Source organism: Xenia sp. Carnegie-2017, unplaced genomic scaffold, assembly GCF_021976095.1.
Source record: "Xenia sp. Carnegie-2017 unplaced genomic scaffold, XeniaSp_v1 HiC_scaffold_42, whole genome shotgun sequence".
Lineage (NCBI taxonomy): Eukaryota > Metazoa > Cnidaria > Anthozoa > Malacalcyonacea > Xeniidae > Xenia > Xenia sp. Carnegie-2017.
This window is the reverse complement of record NW_025813507.1, coordinates 607,897-622,950: the sequence shown is the minus strand read 5'-3', so window position 1 is coordinate 622,950 and position 15,054 is coordinate 607,897. Positions and strand designations below refer to the sequence as shown.

Here is a 15,054-nt window from a genome sequence, read left to right as displayed (position 1 = left end):
TCGAGTGTTGCTTTATGTGAAGCGTGCGACGCGAAAGAAAATTACGCATCTGATTGCTTGCTTCAGGAAACCCACGATTCAGGAACGGACGATTCTAATTCAGTGAAACTGAGCCCCGAGGGACATCGTTTTCTGGCTTGCGCATCACGAGGTTTTCATGAATACAGAAAATCTGGGCTCCAAGAATCAACCAGCAGTTAATAATAAAACCAGAATCAGGAAACCTATTCGACCCATATGCTATTGGTCTGTTTACCAAAATCAGAGGCAAGATTGAACCATTGTCACTGGTCGGACATTTGCCTCGAGAGATTTCCGATTTTGCAAGTTCTTTTGAATATGGGGGCAATATAGAAGCATGTGTGTGTGACATCAAATTTCGTCGATCCCCATTAGCACAAGGAGGCTTGGAGATTCCTATTACCTTAACAGTCATGCAGAACAATGCAAGTTTTAGGATATACAGCAAAATGCAGGCATTCGTGACGGAATACTACGTAGAACCTGAGAATATCCCGACTGAAATTGTACAGGATGAAAATGAAGGCATTTTTGATTTTTAATGTTACCGGGACAACTAAAAACATATGTCAATATGTATATGCGTTAATAAAACAACTGATTTTCATAACCAACAATGAATGTCTCATATTACACTACAAAGCTTTTCGCGCGGATTATATTTCGTGCAGTACTAAAATTCGCGCACTCAGCGCTGCGCGAATTTTAATACAAGTAAGGTATTCAACTGCTTTATTCAGATAATCTCACTCCTTCAGAATCAGCTAGTATTAACGGTGCGATGTATGCAAGACATTAGTTAATGAATAAGCAAAATATGCAATTTGAAAATGTGGGCGACATGTCTGGAGTTCTTGAGAAATTAACACAAGATTTAGGCACATTACCAACCGACATGGTGCACCGTCCTTCGATATCTAAAGGCAAAGCAACACGGATCTCAAAACCATTACAGAATAGAGTTGCTGCCTTTACTTTTCTTAAGATACCAAAGGTATCCTCTATTGTAAAACGATCAGCCGAGACATTAAGTGGAAGATAAAGAAGCGCTACTTTAACGATTAAAGAAAAGTTGCAAAGAATACTATTTCTTTGTGGGATAAAAAGAAAGTTTAATTGATTATTTTACGTGGAAACATAATTTACGAGCACGTAACCTCTTTCTTCATTTTATGGGAAAGACATTAATACTGTTTACCTAGTGTGAAACTGTAATATGATTGTGTTTCACAATTTCGGTTGTAAAGCTATTCGAAACAAATGATGTCCACTTGTGTTATAAGATATTCCTGTAAAGAAAATACTGTAGTGTCCATATATTGTTTGTAGTGGTTAATGTAATAGACCTTTAAGGGTTATCGCAGCCATATTGCAGGGGGTGCAAAAACATTTGGCCGAGCGCGCGGTCACGCATCGCGTCCATTTAAATTACTAATAAATCCGCAAAAATTACCCTTATACATATTGGCCATTTCTTTCAAATATATTTCTCAAACTCGTCCATTTTAATAGTCAAATTATTATTTGCGATTTTTTATACATGTGAGTCCAATTTTGTGGTAATCAAAAAGCGGAAAGTTAAAGAAAACATTGGTTTTCTTTGAACAACTTGAACGTCGTTTGAGCGATGTTCTTGAGTAACACACGCACATGTCTACAGCAAAGTCAGCAAGTATCACGAGGAACTATTCTACGGCAAACTCTTATTAGTATTTCCAATTATTTGTAAAGTGACATTGCTATTTTTATTATTATGTATGGCGACTAAACATCCAGAAGAAGAAACAGCCAAGTATTCAAATACACACTTAAAACTGTTAGTCGATGGCAGGCCGGTGTGAAAACTTACATCATACTCTCTCGTCACCTGTTCAAATTCCTAAGGGACACGGAGTAAAGATGCCTCAGATTTTGCTGGATTTCCATCAAAAGAAAACAAATGTTTTCTTTAACTTTCCGCTTTTTGATTACCACAAAATTGGACTCACGTGTATAAAAAATCGCAAATAATAATTCGACTATTAAAATGGACGAGTTTGAGAAATATTTTTGAAAGAAATGGCCAATATGTGTAAGGGTAATTTTTGCGCATTAGTAATTTATATGGACGCCATGCGTGACCGCGCGCTCAGCCCAATGTTTTTGCACCCCCTGCAATATGGCTGCAAAAACCTTGAAAAGGTCTATTATAGTTTATTACTTATCCTGAATAGCTATATTAAGATAAAACATAGTGTACTTTAGAACCATTACAATTTTAATTGAAAAATTATTAGGATTATATATAACTATTTATTGTTTAAAATAATTAACAATACTATAGAGTTACATAACACCCTGAAATTTGAAATTATTGTACCATATGAAAACTATCTTACAAAAATATTAAGGCTTTGTACATTCCTAATTGCTTACATTTTATATTGTTTCTTGTTGCTATGCTCTAATGTTTTCTCTAGACAAAAGTCAAATAACCGAACATTGTGTATATTACAGAATCACGAAACCCTTGATGCTTTTACCGGTGACAGCTTAAAGAATAATTCCTCTGACAAAAAAGATGATAAACGTTCGTACGAAGTCATTTCTATATCTATGGAAAATTTAGATCAGGTATCAAGGTTAATCCTTATTAATTGTAACTTATCCTTTAAAATCGAGGCATGTTTGCATCGGTTTGAAATTTTTTTTTTTTAAGTTATTTTTATTACGATCCAAGTTCTGTTATTGCTGATATTACAATACGTCAGTTGTTTACCAATCTAACCCAACTTTCTTCACTTCAGCATTAGATTTTTGTTTATTCTCGTGACATATAATTACTTCGCACTTATTCGTTATGTTACAATCACGGTTGTTAAACACGTCGTTATCGTTTGTATTTTGTGATATATCAACCCATTTTAATTCGAATTTAGTTTTCCAAAGATTGCGATGATGAGGATGCATGTGGCAGCGCACAGCGTGTCAAAGATGTGTTTGATGGTGACAGTAAGAAAGAGGTAAGCGAACGTTAACCGAAAGAAAAACATGAAACTGTGCTTCAACTTGTACCATTCATCTTCGTAAGATATTGGAAATTTTTTTGACGAACATAGGCTTACATAGCTGTATCCTCTGGCAAAAATATTATACATTAACTAGTTTTAGATGATTTTAGTCGCTTTAATCACTTTCAACAGAATTATTGTTCACGTCTGTAAAAAACTCGTTTCTTCCTTGTTTTTCAAGTAAATGCCTAGAAGATTAGCTTCCTTATGCTTAAATAAAATGTGGATGACTTCCTTACTGCTTTTACATTGTCACGAAAAAGTTTTATTTTTTTTGAAGGGCGAGAAATCAGATGGCAATTATGAAATTATTTCATTGTCAGTGAAGGAACAGGTATTTTTTCAATATTGCTCCATTACGAGTTTTTACGGCTTTTCTTTCGTCTTAGCTACTTTCTTCCCTATCAAAAAAGCAATACTGCATGATGCATGAGCATTACTGAGTCATGGCAGCCTTATGTCTGTTTACTCTTTCTTCCCTACCATGTCTCTCCGATTTCAACGTGATGTGCTTTTGATCCGTAATCTTTTGAATGTCTTGTGAGCATGGTTTCAGAACACAATGTCCGTTCTCCTTATAGTTCTTAAATAATGTACCTGTCATAAGTATTTGAAGGCATTCCCATAGGTGCAGTTAAGACAAGATAGTGCTTCTTCACATGCACAATGCATGGGGTTGATGTTTCAATTAAGAAAAAGGGCGTGACTTTTTGTATGAGATTGTTCTTCGTTAGAGATGCAGGATTCACATTTTTTCTCTCTAATAGAAATGGCCTTTTAAATGGACCTTGTCCGTCGTCAGAAGCGTATAGATTGGAACAACGTAATCTTGTGACGTCATTCAAGGGACTATGGATTATAATTTAGCTAGACACAGAGTTAATGCCATGGCGGACAAGGTCCATTTAAAACAAAATTTGGACTTGAAATCACTATGACACAATTCTTTGTAATCTTGTAATTATAAATAATTACAATACTACGATAAATTATGTACAGCAATTAAATAAAACCACAATGACAAATTATGGCGCTAAATGATGTTTGAGTGAACATGCAGTTAAGATTGCGATTACAATTCTGTGAACGACGATCATTTCATGTCTTGCTAGGCTCGCTTGAGCATTGTTTAGAAGATCCCCCTATGAACTCTTTTTGTTGCAGATTCCCATTCCGTTCGATACTTTTATGTCAGAGGAGAGAAAGGGAAACGGAGACTACGATATCATATCTCAATCAACAAGCCCTTTGGATAAGGTATGGACGTTGTGGAATTCTACGAGGGTTGTTCTTTGCATAAAGCGGTTGAGTATTATTCAATGTCGTATTATACACGTGTTATGTCTGTATATAGCACGTGAAACTTCTTATCATGCTTAGAAAGATTGACGCTTGAGTCATTTGCTGACTCATCGTAGCCAGTGACGTCTACATTTTAGATTTTTAGCTGTGAAAAACCTATCTTAAGTTATTAAGTGCCAATCGATATTTTCACAACGTTCTCGTATTTGCAGGTTATTAATAGAGATTGTGATGATGAGGATGACTGTGGAAGTGCAGCAGATGTATTCAGAACTAAAGGCAATAAAGACAAGGTGGTATGATATTAAAAATGCCTTATAATGTAGGGCAAGCTCCTATGTTTCTTTTATTTTCTGAGGATTGTGAAATCACTAAAAGTAGCGCGTAGAGGATATAACGAAAATGACATGCTGCAAATTCTGTATTTCAAAAATTTGGCGTTGCATCTTAACTGTGTTTTGTACTAATAATTTAGAACGTCCAAGAGTTTCCGGGAACTTACGAAGTAGTTATGACGAAAATTATCGAAAACGATGTAAGTCGTTACAAAGTATATTATTTGTTTTTGGTTTTTATTGGCCACTTACAATAATTGATCGGTGATAAATTTTTATTCGTCTGAAAACAAACATAGACTAATGAGAAGATTACATATCATGCAATATTTTTGTTTACATGTAGCGCTTACATGCAACATTAGATCAGTTGGATCGATTTATAAACCAGAAGGATCCATGTTTTTTTTACATTTGTGCCGCTTTAAAAGTCGTAGTTTTCCGGCTAGACACGAAATATAGCGGGTGTAGAGAAACTGAACAGTTTAGAAAACCTCGCTAGAGGTATCAGCACGTACGATTTGCAAAAACTTTTGTTGGAAATAGTTGGTTGGATTTCCAATGGACAGGAAAATTGTCGCGAGTGATAAGCATTTTCAGAGGGAAAATTGTGCTTACAAAGTTTCTTGAAATTTGGTTTTAAGAATTTACTATTCATTGTTGTGGTGTTTTTTACTGACTTAGAATGATATATAAGACTTAATCTAAACATTCGGACTATTTATTTTTGTTCCAGAATTTTTTTTGCTTTGTTCAACTGTTGAATATGTTTAGTCTGTTGTTTGTAATATGTATTGTGTTTAAAACTAACTACAGTATATATAAATTTTTGAATACGTTTGCCCTTATGGCCAATGTCGTAACATGCATGCTTATTATAAACATAAGTAATGGTTTCTAACGATTTGTGTGAATGTGTCTTTCTTCGAAACATTTTGTGTCAACTATTATTTCGAATCAAAAGTTGTTTTTTGTTTAGAAGTCGCCCTCTTTTCACCTTAAAGAACCTTCAGGTCATTTTGGTCAAACCAAACAAGACATTCCTCCTTATAAAGTGGTTTCCAAGTCAATTGTGAAGGTAGATAATGAAAATCACAGTTCTTAGAACACAGTGCATGCTCTGTATAGCTTTTTTCGACCCACAATTAGTCTTCAAATATCGTGCAAGAATATAAAGATACTCATCTGCTCTTGCAAGTCGGATCTTCTTTTGATGGACGAATTTTTCTGAAATTTACACAGAATTTTGATTGTGTCAGCAATTTCTATTTACCACCGAAAATGACGAAGGCTGCAGTGGACCTGCTCATTTTCATCACACGCGCTGTGATGTATACTGAGCAATGCTCAGCATGTGCAGTTGAGCAAGACTTACCCAATGATGATTGTCCGAAGTACATGTACACGTGGTAAACATTTACCAGTTTTGATAATAGTACATGTAACGTCATGTGTGATGAAGACATTTTCTAATTCTTTAAGTGTATGAACTCATTTAAGGATGCAATGCCACTGTCTTTTAACTCATGGCGGAGCCACTTTTCCCTTTCGTTGAAAATTATCTGACCAATTTGTGAAAAGATTAGATGTCATGCAATGTTGCACAAGAATTCCACCTCGTTGAATATTCCCCTGTTCAGAAGTGCTGCTGGACAACGCACTTTTTACTACCATGCAGTCTCTCTCTTGACTGAACTTAGAGAAAACATCAAATCATATATCTCCGTTTATATAGTTTGCAGAATATAAGCTAATTAATTATTTTTCTAACAATCCTAAGAAAATAGCTACATTACCAGTACTTTGAAGTATGTAACCAAACGAAGTAATTTCTGGCTTGTTATATTTGAATATAATTTGCTCTGAAAATCCTCTTTGGGAGGAGTTCAATAAATATTGTATTGTATAGTATTGTATTACTTGTTGTACCAAATGAATCGGACAAGTAACAATATAAAATGTAACCGTGAAAATAATGTACTATCGTTTTTGCTGAAATTTGGTCTCTATGTGTGTATGAAGACTAAATGTTTCTTGTTGTGAACGTTGTAGATAAGTCCCGACGTGAACTGTGACGATGAGGACGGTTGTGATGAGAGAGATACCTCCCAACATGAGGCTGGTTCTGGTGGGTCAAGGATTGATATCGAGTGGACCAAGGGAAAGGTAGTGCATGCATTCAATCATCATATGAATGCAATTTTACGACATTAGTACGAATAACTTTTTTACAGACATTGAAGCATTTGCACTAAATGTTTTATTGATAAAATGCATGGCAATTGCAGCAATTCGAAAGTTTTTTTTTTGTAATACTTTTTTGCCTTTTAAAACATTGTAATGCTGCTTTGTGTTGTGCGTTATCAAAGTACCTAAAAAAATAAATTCTTCAGCTTTTTTTGTGCAAATACTTCTTCATCTCTTTCATCCATTAAAAAATTGAAAAAATAGCTATAATTGTTGTAGAAATGCGATTTCACTGCTCCCCTCTTCTTCTTGCGTTTCCCGTTTTCGCTATTGGAATGAAATGAAGTGTCATCTCTATATTTTTTGTTTAGGAATTTGATACCAATGGTGCGACTTATGAAATCATTTCACGACAATTATCTAAGCTACCAGATGTCGAAGAGGTAAAAATCGATAGTTGTAATTGACGAAGATATTGTTTTTTACTCGGTTCGTCATTGATTTCGACAACTCATACCATTGACCAAAATACCCTCAACCTTGTATTTTTTAGAAGTATTTTTAGCTGGCGTTATTTACACCCCTAATAGTTATTTTTATATACTTACTTGTGCATTACAATTGAACAGTCCGCATTTTGTTCTATACAAGGCGCACTCCAGTAAAAAGAAAACAATTGCAGCATTAAATTTCAACTTACGCATTTGAAATTTAGCGATGAAGTTACTCGTACTACAGTTGAATAGTAGCTGTGTATATTTAGACAAAATATAGTTGCTGCAGACGGCGCACCCTAGTTTTGTTTTATGATTTATCGTGCTCTGCATTGTTACATTCAGGGGCAAAGATACTGGGTATTACATGTAGGTTAGTTTGACGGAGGAAGCTTTGGACGTGGAAAACGCCATGTTTATATTAACTTATCACGCAACATAAAACTCCGTGCATGACATCAACGGCTGGTTAAGTTGTAAAATTGACTAGATCTTTTATTTCAGTTACCGATAGTGAATTGCGATGATGAGGCAAATTGTTATAGTTTTGACGAAAGACGTGCTCTATCGCCTCAGGTATTGTTGTAAATATTGTGGTAAAAAGCTCAACCATAGCATTTTCTGATTTTTTTTCTTACCAATAAAACAGGTAGATGAACAAAATCTGGGTAAGTCGATATTTATTGATATTGACATGCAAATATGTATAATAGCGTAATTTGACAAGGGCAAATGTCATATTTTGCCCTGAGGTGGCAGGTGCCCAAATTCTTGGCGGTGCACAATTTATAAGGACTTTTTTATTTTTCTCTTTTTATGTTTGAACCATTAAAATAATTTTTCTTACAGTTCATTGTAAAAAACAAGCTATTTCCAAGATCGAAAAATTTATCAAACAAAGTAGCGAAGAATCTCCATGTTCTGAATGTACGCATTTAACAGCCAGTAGAATCTTCATTCATTGGCGAAGCAATTGTCTTACATAATCACAATTTTCTTCACGCATACTTACAATTATTTTGCGTGAAATTTTTGCATATCGCCAATAAATCTCGCTTTTAGAAAAGCACGGTTAAGACGTTTTGCGCCCATGTTATTTAAGTCAGTTGCATGATTGATTTTACTATATTCTGTACAAGCACACCTTCAGGGTTATTTAGAGTTACCCCTCGATGTTTGACAAGCAAGATAATTTTTCTTTTGCAGTTTCTCCTGATGCATATTTTTTCTCTGGAACTTCATTTGCGAAATTACCATCACTTGGACCGGGCGCTCAAGACTATGTAGAAATCGAACTAGAAATATTGCCCATAGAAGAGACTGGGATATTTCTTTATAATGGATGGCAAGCCGATAAAATTGGCGACTTTCTTTCATTGTCCCTTAACGATGGCGTTATCGAATTCAGTTTTAACTGTCGTTCTGGACCAGTGAAAATCAGGTGTGTTTTCTCAAGCAATTTCTTATTTTAGTATAATGGTTGCCAGAAGTCAGCTTAATTGAAATATTACAAGTACACTCAGTTACGCATAAGACAGTTATTTATGAACAACAAAAATAAATGGGAAGGTGATAGTGCAAGTTTGTTTGAAGTAAGATTGTACTACCGCTCTCAAATACATTGCTGGCTTGCAGGATCATCTCAAAGGAAATTGAATCGAGTGTACCCCCTAGTCAAAATAGGATTACTTTAATCAATATTAGTAGCCTCAACAATCCGACTTCTCTGAGAAAACTGTCTTTTATTCACTACAACGTTAGCATTCTCAAATTTTAATCGTGTTTCTTCTAAGGTCTTTGATAAGTATAGAAGCAAACACGTGGACTAAAATCAAGTTCTTCAGAACTGGTCGTCTCGGCAGCCTTACCATCAACGAACGTCATACTTCAATGGGAGTTTCTCCCGAACCTCGAAGTGCACTCACTCTTCAAAGGAACCTTTTGGTTGGTGGAGTTCCAAAGAAACTGACGAAAGAAGTCGAGTTCAATGTTGGTGTAGTTAAAGGATTTCATGGCCACATTCGCCAAGTGAGTCAATGATTTAGTAAAGTATTGTTTTATTGTGTCAATATTAGTAAGTGATTGCCATTGTAAATATGTGTTTGAAGTCAAAGATCTTTAATAAGTTTCTTATCACCTATTATAGAGAAGCACTTTGTTATTTTAAATTTTTAACTCATTTCTCACAGTTTATAATATATGATTAAGATGGTCTTTCATTGTACGATTGCCATGAAATATCATTATGTGTATGTTTATAGCATTTTTGTAAATACAAGCCGGTTTGGAAGATAGTGATCACACTTTATTTTTCATGTACTCATTTAGAAGAAAGGCCGATATGCGTTTATCGTAGCGCGTATGTTGTAGGGTCGAATAGCAAAAGCTCAAATTATATTTTTAGTTTATTTTGATGTCATTTAACATCAGTGCTTTTAACATATTAGTGCTTGCAAATAACAAACCCTTATTTAAAATTTTGAATGAAGATTTTGTCCGAATAATATACATTGTTAAGTGACAAAGACTTGGTTGTGGAACTTAAATATCTACTGTTTTGAATAGCGTATTAGCCATGGTGAATGACAACTAGGTAATTCTAAAAAGAACTGTTGCAAACCAAAAATCAGATAGTTTTAATTTAAATCACCACACGCATGTCAGTGTTTACATGTTGATGTATTGATATTTATGAACAATTTTTCTGAACAGTTTGCTACAGTACATGTTTTCCTATTTACAGCTTAAAATTCAAGGCAGAACGTTTGATTTGAATTTGGCCAAGAAAAAGCCTTCTAAAAATCTGTGTGTACCATCGCCTTGTAGAAATAAAGGAAAATGTTTTGAAGAAAAGGAACAGTACACGTGTTTATGTATGCCCTCATTTGTTGGACGGCACTGTGGTGAGTTCATTTGAAAGCGCTTATAACCGTTCGTGTATTTGAGGGGTATCCCAAACCAATGAAATATAATGACCACTCTACTCCCAAAAAACTTGTCATTTTTCTAGGAAAGGAAATGTTTGAAGCTCTTAAATCAAGCTTATTATGCCTAATTTTGTGCATGACACGTTTTGAGAAGATGGTCTTTAAAATGCTACGAAACGTCTCAATTCGACAAACAATTTTAAAACAGGATAGAATTATACGAGAACACAGCAGTTTCCAGTCTCGTTGATTCTTTAACTTGCATTACATTACAGATGTTTAGAGAATAATATTTCATTATTGTGTATATATTCATAAATTAATATATTTTGACCAAACAACGTTAATCAACGATGTAAGATCATATGAATCGTCTTTACACAGGACCAAGTGCATGCGCTAACAAATTTTGTGGATTTATTCGTATTGCATTTTGTTTGAGTGCTGTTCCATACACGAGTTTTAGCCATCACTTATCGCTCTTCTTGTTTGAAAAACAATCATATGACAACATAAAGGTAAAGGATTTAGTTATTAGAATTCATTTACGTTTTTATCTACACGTTCAACGTTCGTGAAATCCTACCGCATGAAGTAAAAATGTGAACAAGTTGTGTACAAGGACGACAAATGATGCATGTTGCTTTTCGTTTGTATGTATTGTAGGAAGTCTTATCATATATCTTATTTATTCGACTTTCTGATCTTTTATATTTATAGAAATTGACCTAAAACCCGTGTCCTTCAACGGTCGCGGATTTGTTCGATTTAACACAAGCGGATTGATGGAAATGTAAGTGTACCGTGAACGAATAATCAGCACAACATGAGAATGTAGTGTGTGTACGTATAGAAAAAGTATATGGAAGTTTAATATGCTGTAGTGAATTTTATATGTTGTGTTTTACGCTCATATTTTTACATTGCAAAAGACGACCTTTTTAGCTTTCCATGCAATTATATGTTTTCCATTTCATAACAATTATATAGAAATAATGGAGTATACTCCTTGAATTAAAGTTGCATGTCAAAATTGCATTTTTCCACTGTTGGAAATTAAGTGCAGTTTATGATGTTTTGCTGTTATATCGAACAAATGAAACAGCAGATTTTCCCTGTGTTTTATCAGATTTTCCCTGTTGTTTAATATAAATATTAAAGCCCAGCAAAGTGCTTTTAAAAGAGTCAATTAATACAAAATAACGTATAAAAAGAAATATTTAGAAGCGTAACGTTTCGTCTTGACTCTCAAGACATTATCAGGCAGTATTAAATTACAAGTATAGAGGGATATATATATAATAGCTATTTACATAATAATAAATTACATGGTGAGATGAAAACGTGAAAGTAAATATGGGATAGGATGGTATGACGTCTTATGAAAGAAAAATAATTATTTCTTTTTATTTGTGTTGTATCAATTGGAAAAATGGGAAAATGCAATTTTGGCTTGCAATTTTTATTACTCCATCATTTCTTTATTCTAATGAAATGAGAAAAAATCATTAGGAAGTTAAAGAGCTTATCTTTTGTTACGTGAAATGTTAAGCGTAAAACACAATATTAAACGCACGATAACATGTTACAGTTTCTCGCACACTATATCCCATGAATTTACCACCATAGCACACACAAATTTTGTGATTATCGGTAGTTAATTATTTCCCAGATGTGGTTTTTTATCAGAAACATACTTGCCCATAATATTGTATATGAAAATAATTTAGAATTCTGCTAGCAACAGAGTATGAAATGAATGTTCGTAAAGTTTAAAATCTATAGCTAATAATATAAAATTTCACGTTACGAGACTTGACGTGAAAACATGTTAAAAATGTAAAAATCAGCCACCTTTTGGTTGATGATTTACCGGCTCTTTTCTACTCTTAAGTAAATAATATCTATAGATCATTTGTTATAAGTTCATTTGGTAATTCTATAGTCATACAAATTTATTTTTAGTAGAAGTTACCTGTTTCAAATTACTTAATTTCAGTTCTATTAAACGGTATTTCAGCAATTAATAAGCAATTATTGAATGAGGTTGAGCACGATATCAAGAATTATTTAGACCGAGGTCAATGCTATCTTCCTAAGCGAAGCTGAGGCGAATAACATTGACCGAGTTCGATAAATGGTTTTATTATTCACCTCAACTAACTGAAATATTAAAGAATATCAATGTAAAACATTTTAAACCTTCGCTAAATTGTCCTTGTCAGACGGTTTATTCAAGTTCTGCTTAAAATATGTTGCAAATATGTTCAAAGCCAACTTTTCCACTTTTTTATTATTTTCCACATCCTTTTTGTTTGAAAGCTTTTGCACCTTTTTAAAAAACCTTGACAAACATCGCTACTATTTGGCTTTTAATATAGTGTCAATAATTGTGGAAACTATTAAATGTAAATATGACGTCATATATTAAGAAATATTTGTAAATATAACGTCAGAATTAGAGATATCGAGAATTATTTGCAGGTAGTTGACCAATCAAAACCGATGTTATTTTTTATTTTAGATTGAAAAGTGATGGTGGTATTTTGACATTTTCTCTCAAGACCACGATGTTGAAAGGAATTTTATTGTGGGAATCTCGGGTATGATATTGAAATTTGAAATTCGTAGAATTACAGCGAAATTTAATCAAAGAGTTAACGACTAAAATTTCAACCCAGAGTCGTGATTGTATTGTAAAGAGAATTAAGAACGATATACCAACTTCTTTAGTTTAATTGTGTTAGATTACTTGTTGTTTGAGATTTTTAATTCTATTGAAGGTAGAAATATCGTCACTATGACATCACATTAGTTAATACGCTGCATATATAATGCTTTAGTGAAAAAAATATTTTCTGAGGAAATATTTTATTCACAAGTAGTGAAGTTGGATACACGTGTAAAATTGCATGCTTTATCAAAACTGTTATTGAATACTAAACAATACCAAAGTTAGACATCGCTGAAAAAATATAAAGGAATTTAATAAACACTTTCAAACGCCAAAGGAGAGCAACGTAAATATGATAATCATCCTTTTATGAATGAACAATGCATACCAACAAACTTTTCATTATTATGGGCGAATCAATTCTCATTTGACCTGAGAGGTGCCAAACTTTCAAGGGGGGTGCATGGCTATCGTAGCTTAAGTTGCAAGACTTCGGCTATTGTCTGTTTTTAGGCTTACAGATGAGTTAACTTTGGGTGAAGAAAGTGTTATTAGCTTTTAGCTTTTTAAAAAAATTTGTGTGGTTTTTGTTAATGAATGCTTAGTAATTAAGTTCAATTTTATGAAAGAATGTTATATGCAGTGCGGTGTTTGAAATTAAATGAAGATAGGATCTTCGCACTTTGCTGGACAATTTAAGCAATTTTCTCATGAACCTGAAAAATTCAGGTGACTCATTGGGCTCCGGTGACTCAACATCCCGTTGAGTCACCTAAATTTTTCAGGTTCATGAGACAATTGCTTAAATTGTCCAGCAAAGTGCGAAGATCATATCTTCATTTAAGATCAATTTTAATGTTTCAATGAAAATGCACATGGTAGTGAAAACTCAATTGTAAAAAGTGGTGGTATAAAATATGTGATTGTCTTTTAAATGATAATTTGTACTTTTAACTCAGTTGTACTATACAATTTCGTAGCCTCTAATAGTATTATAATAAAAGTCTACAGTACGTGATACCATTTTGGAATTTTTCTTTGGGGGTACTTAGAATTTTGGGTGGTGTGCACCCGCCTGCACCACAGAAAATCTGCCCCCGTTCATGATGTCATTTTTTAAATATATATAACGGTACTTTCAGATGAAAAGAGACTGTTTTATAACTTTGACGTAATTTAAAACAATGCATATTTTTTCTCCTTAACAGAAAGTTGGCCAGTTTTTTCAAAAATACGTTTCAGTTGGTCTTTCAGTTGGCTTCGTTTCATTAAGGTAAAAAATAATTATGAATGTATAGAAGGTGCGGACTACGTAAGAATTAAGCTATCTGAAACATGATCGTTTATTATATGAAATGTATAGCTTTAGCTATAAATGTTATCGCCAAAATAAACCGCTTTTATTTACCCAATGTTGGTAGACAGCTCACGCTACCGCTTTTTCTAAAAAAAAACGTGTTGAGCGACCCGAAGGCGTACTATTTTAGCGAAAGATAATTGTATTGTAGCGTAGTTGGATTCTTTTTTGAGAGGCGAATATCTGCATTATCAAAGGTGTTTTGACCAAAAGGAAAATGAGATAGTATCATTGATCTCCTTAAAGTAAAAGGAAGAAACTTGGCCACGCATTTTTAGTTTGACGTCTCGGAATTAGGCAAGCAGCAGATACCAATTTTTTTAAAGTACACAATTTACAAACTTAGAACTCCCAGGAACATTCTTAACTGTTGCTTTATTTATATTCCCCAGCGGTTGTAATGCCATACATGTTGACCCATACTATGTAATGTTTTTAAAAAAGTTTTTAAACGTTTTTCAATTGAATTGTGTTTCACATATGGCGTTCCGTTGCGGACAAAAATACGAGAAAGATATTTCTCTCGAAATCGTTTATCAAAATCTAGTACTGAAAATCGAAGTCCAATATTTGATAACGAAATTCGCACATTCAAATATCGAAGTCGAAAATAATTTTATAATCGAGAGGAAACGGAAGTAACTAGAAACAGGGCTTTTGTACCTTACTATTCAATCTACCGCTACACACATTGGTGCGCCTATTTC

At 33.8% G+C, this 15,054-nt stretch overlaps 1 protein-coding gene across 7 annotated transcripts in view; it reads left to right on the top strand.

Annotated features, from left to right (window-relative positions):
* Nucleotides 1-15,054, top strand: part of LOC124456121 (agrin-like) — a 31,952-nt gene that overhangs the window by 13,497 nt on the left and 3,401 nt on the right. For 3 of the 7 annotated variants that reach the window (XM_047006655.1, XM_047006653.1, XM_047006648.1), the window contains 18 exons: nucleotides 2,518-2,634; nucleotides 2,940-3,023; nucleotides 3,352-3,405; nucleotides 4,236-4,328; nucleotides 4,586-4,669; nucleotides 4,849-4,908; nucleotides 5,688-5,786; nucleotides 6,761-6,874; nucleotides 7,267-7,338; nucleotides 7,894-7,965; nucleotides 8,039-8,057; nucleotides 8,239-8,316; nucleotides 8,596-8,830; nucleotides 9,183-9,417; nucleotides 10,133-10,292; nucleotides 11,037-11,109; nucleotides 12,841-12,919; nucleotides 14,199-14,263. In XM_047006655.1, coding sequence (XP_046862611.1) covers nucleotides 2,518-2,634; nucleotides 2,940-3,023; nucleotides 3,352-3,405; nucleotides 4,236-4,328; nucleotides 4,586-4,669; nucleotides 4,849-4,908; nucleotides 5,688-5,786; nucleotides 6,761-6,874; nucleotides 7,267-7,338; nucleotides 7,894-7,965; nucleotides 8,039-8,057; nucleotides 8,239-8,316; nucleotides 8,596-8,830; nucleotides 9,183-9,417; nucleotides 10,133-10,292; nucleotides 11,037-11,109; nucleotides 12,841-12,919; nucleotides 14,199-14,263 — 1,793 coding nt within the window. The remainder of the gene's footprint in view (nucleotides 1-2,517; nucleotides 2,635-2,939; nucleotides 3,024-3,351; nucleotides 3,406-4,235; nucleotides 4,329-4,585; nucleotides 4,670-4,848; nucleotides 4,909-5,687; nucleotides 5,787-6,760; nucleotides 6,875-7,266; nucleotides 7,339-7,893; nucleotides 7,966-8,038; nucleotides 8,058-8,238; nucleotides 8,317-8,595; nucleotides 8,831-9,182; nucleotides 9,418-10,132; nucleotides 10,293-11,036; nucleotides 11,110-12,840; nucleotides 12,920-14,198; nucleotides 14,264-15,054) is intronic. The other 4 variants (XM_047006651.1, XM_047006649.1, XM_047006650.1 and 1 more) reach the window with 4 other exon arrangements.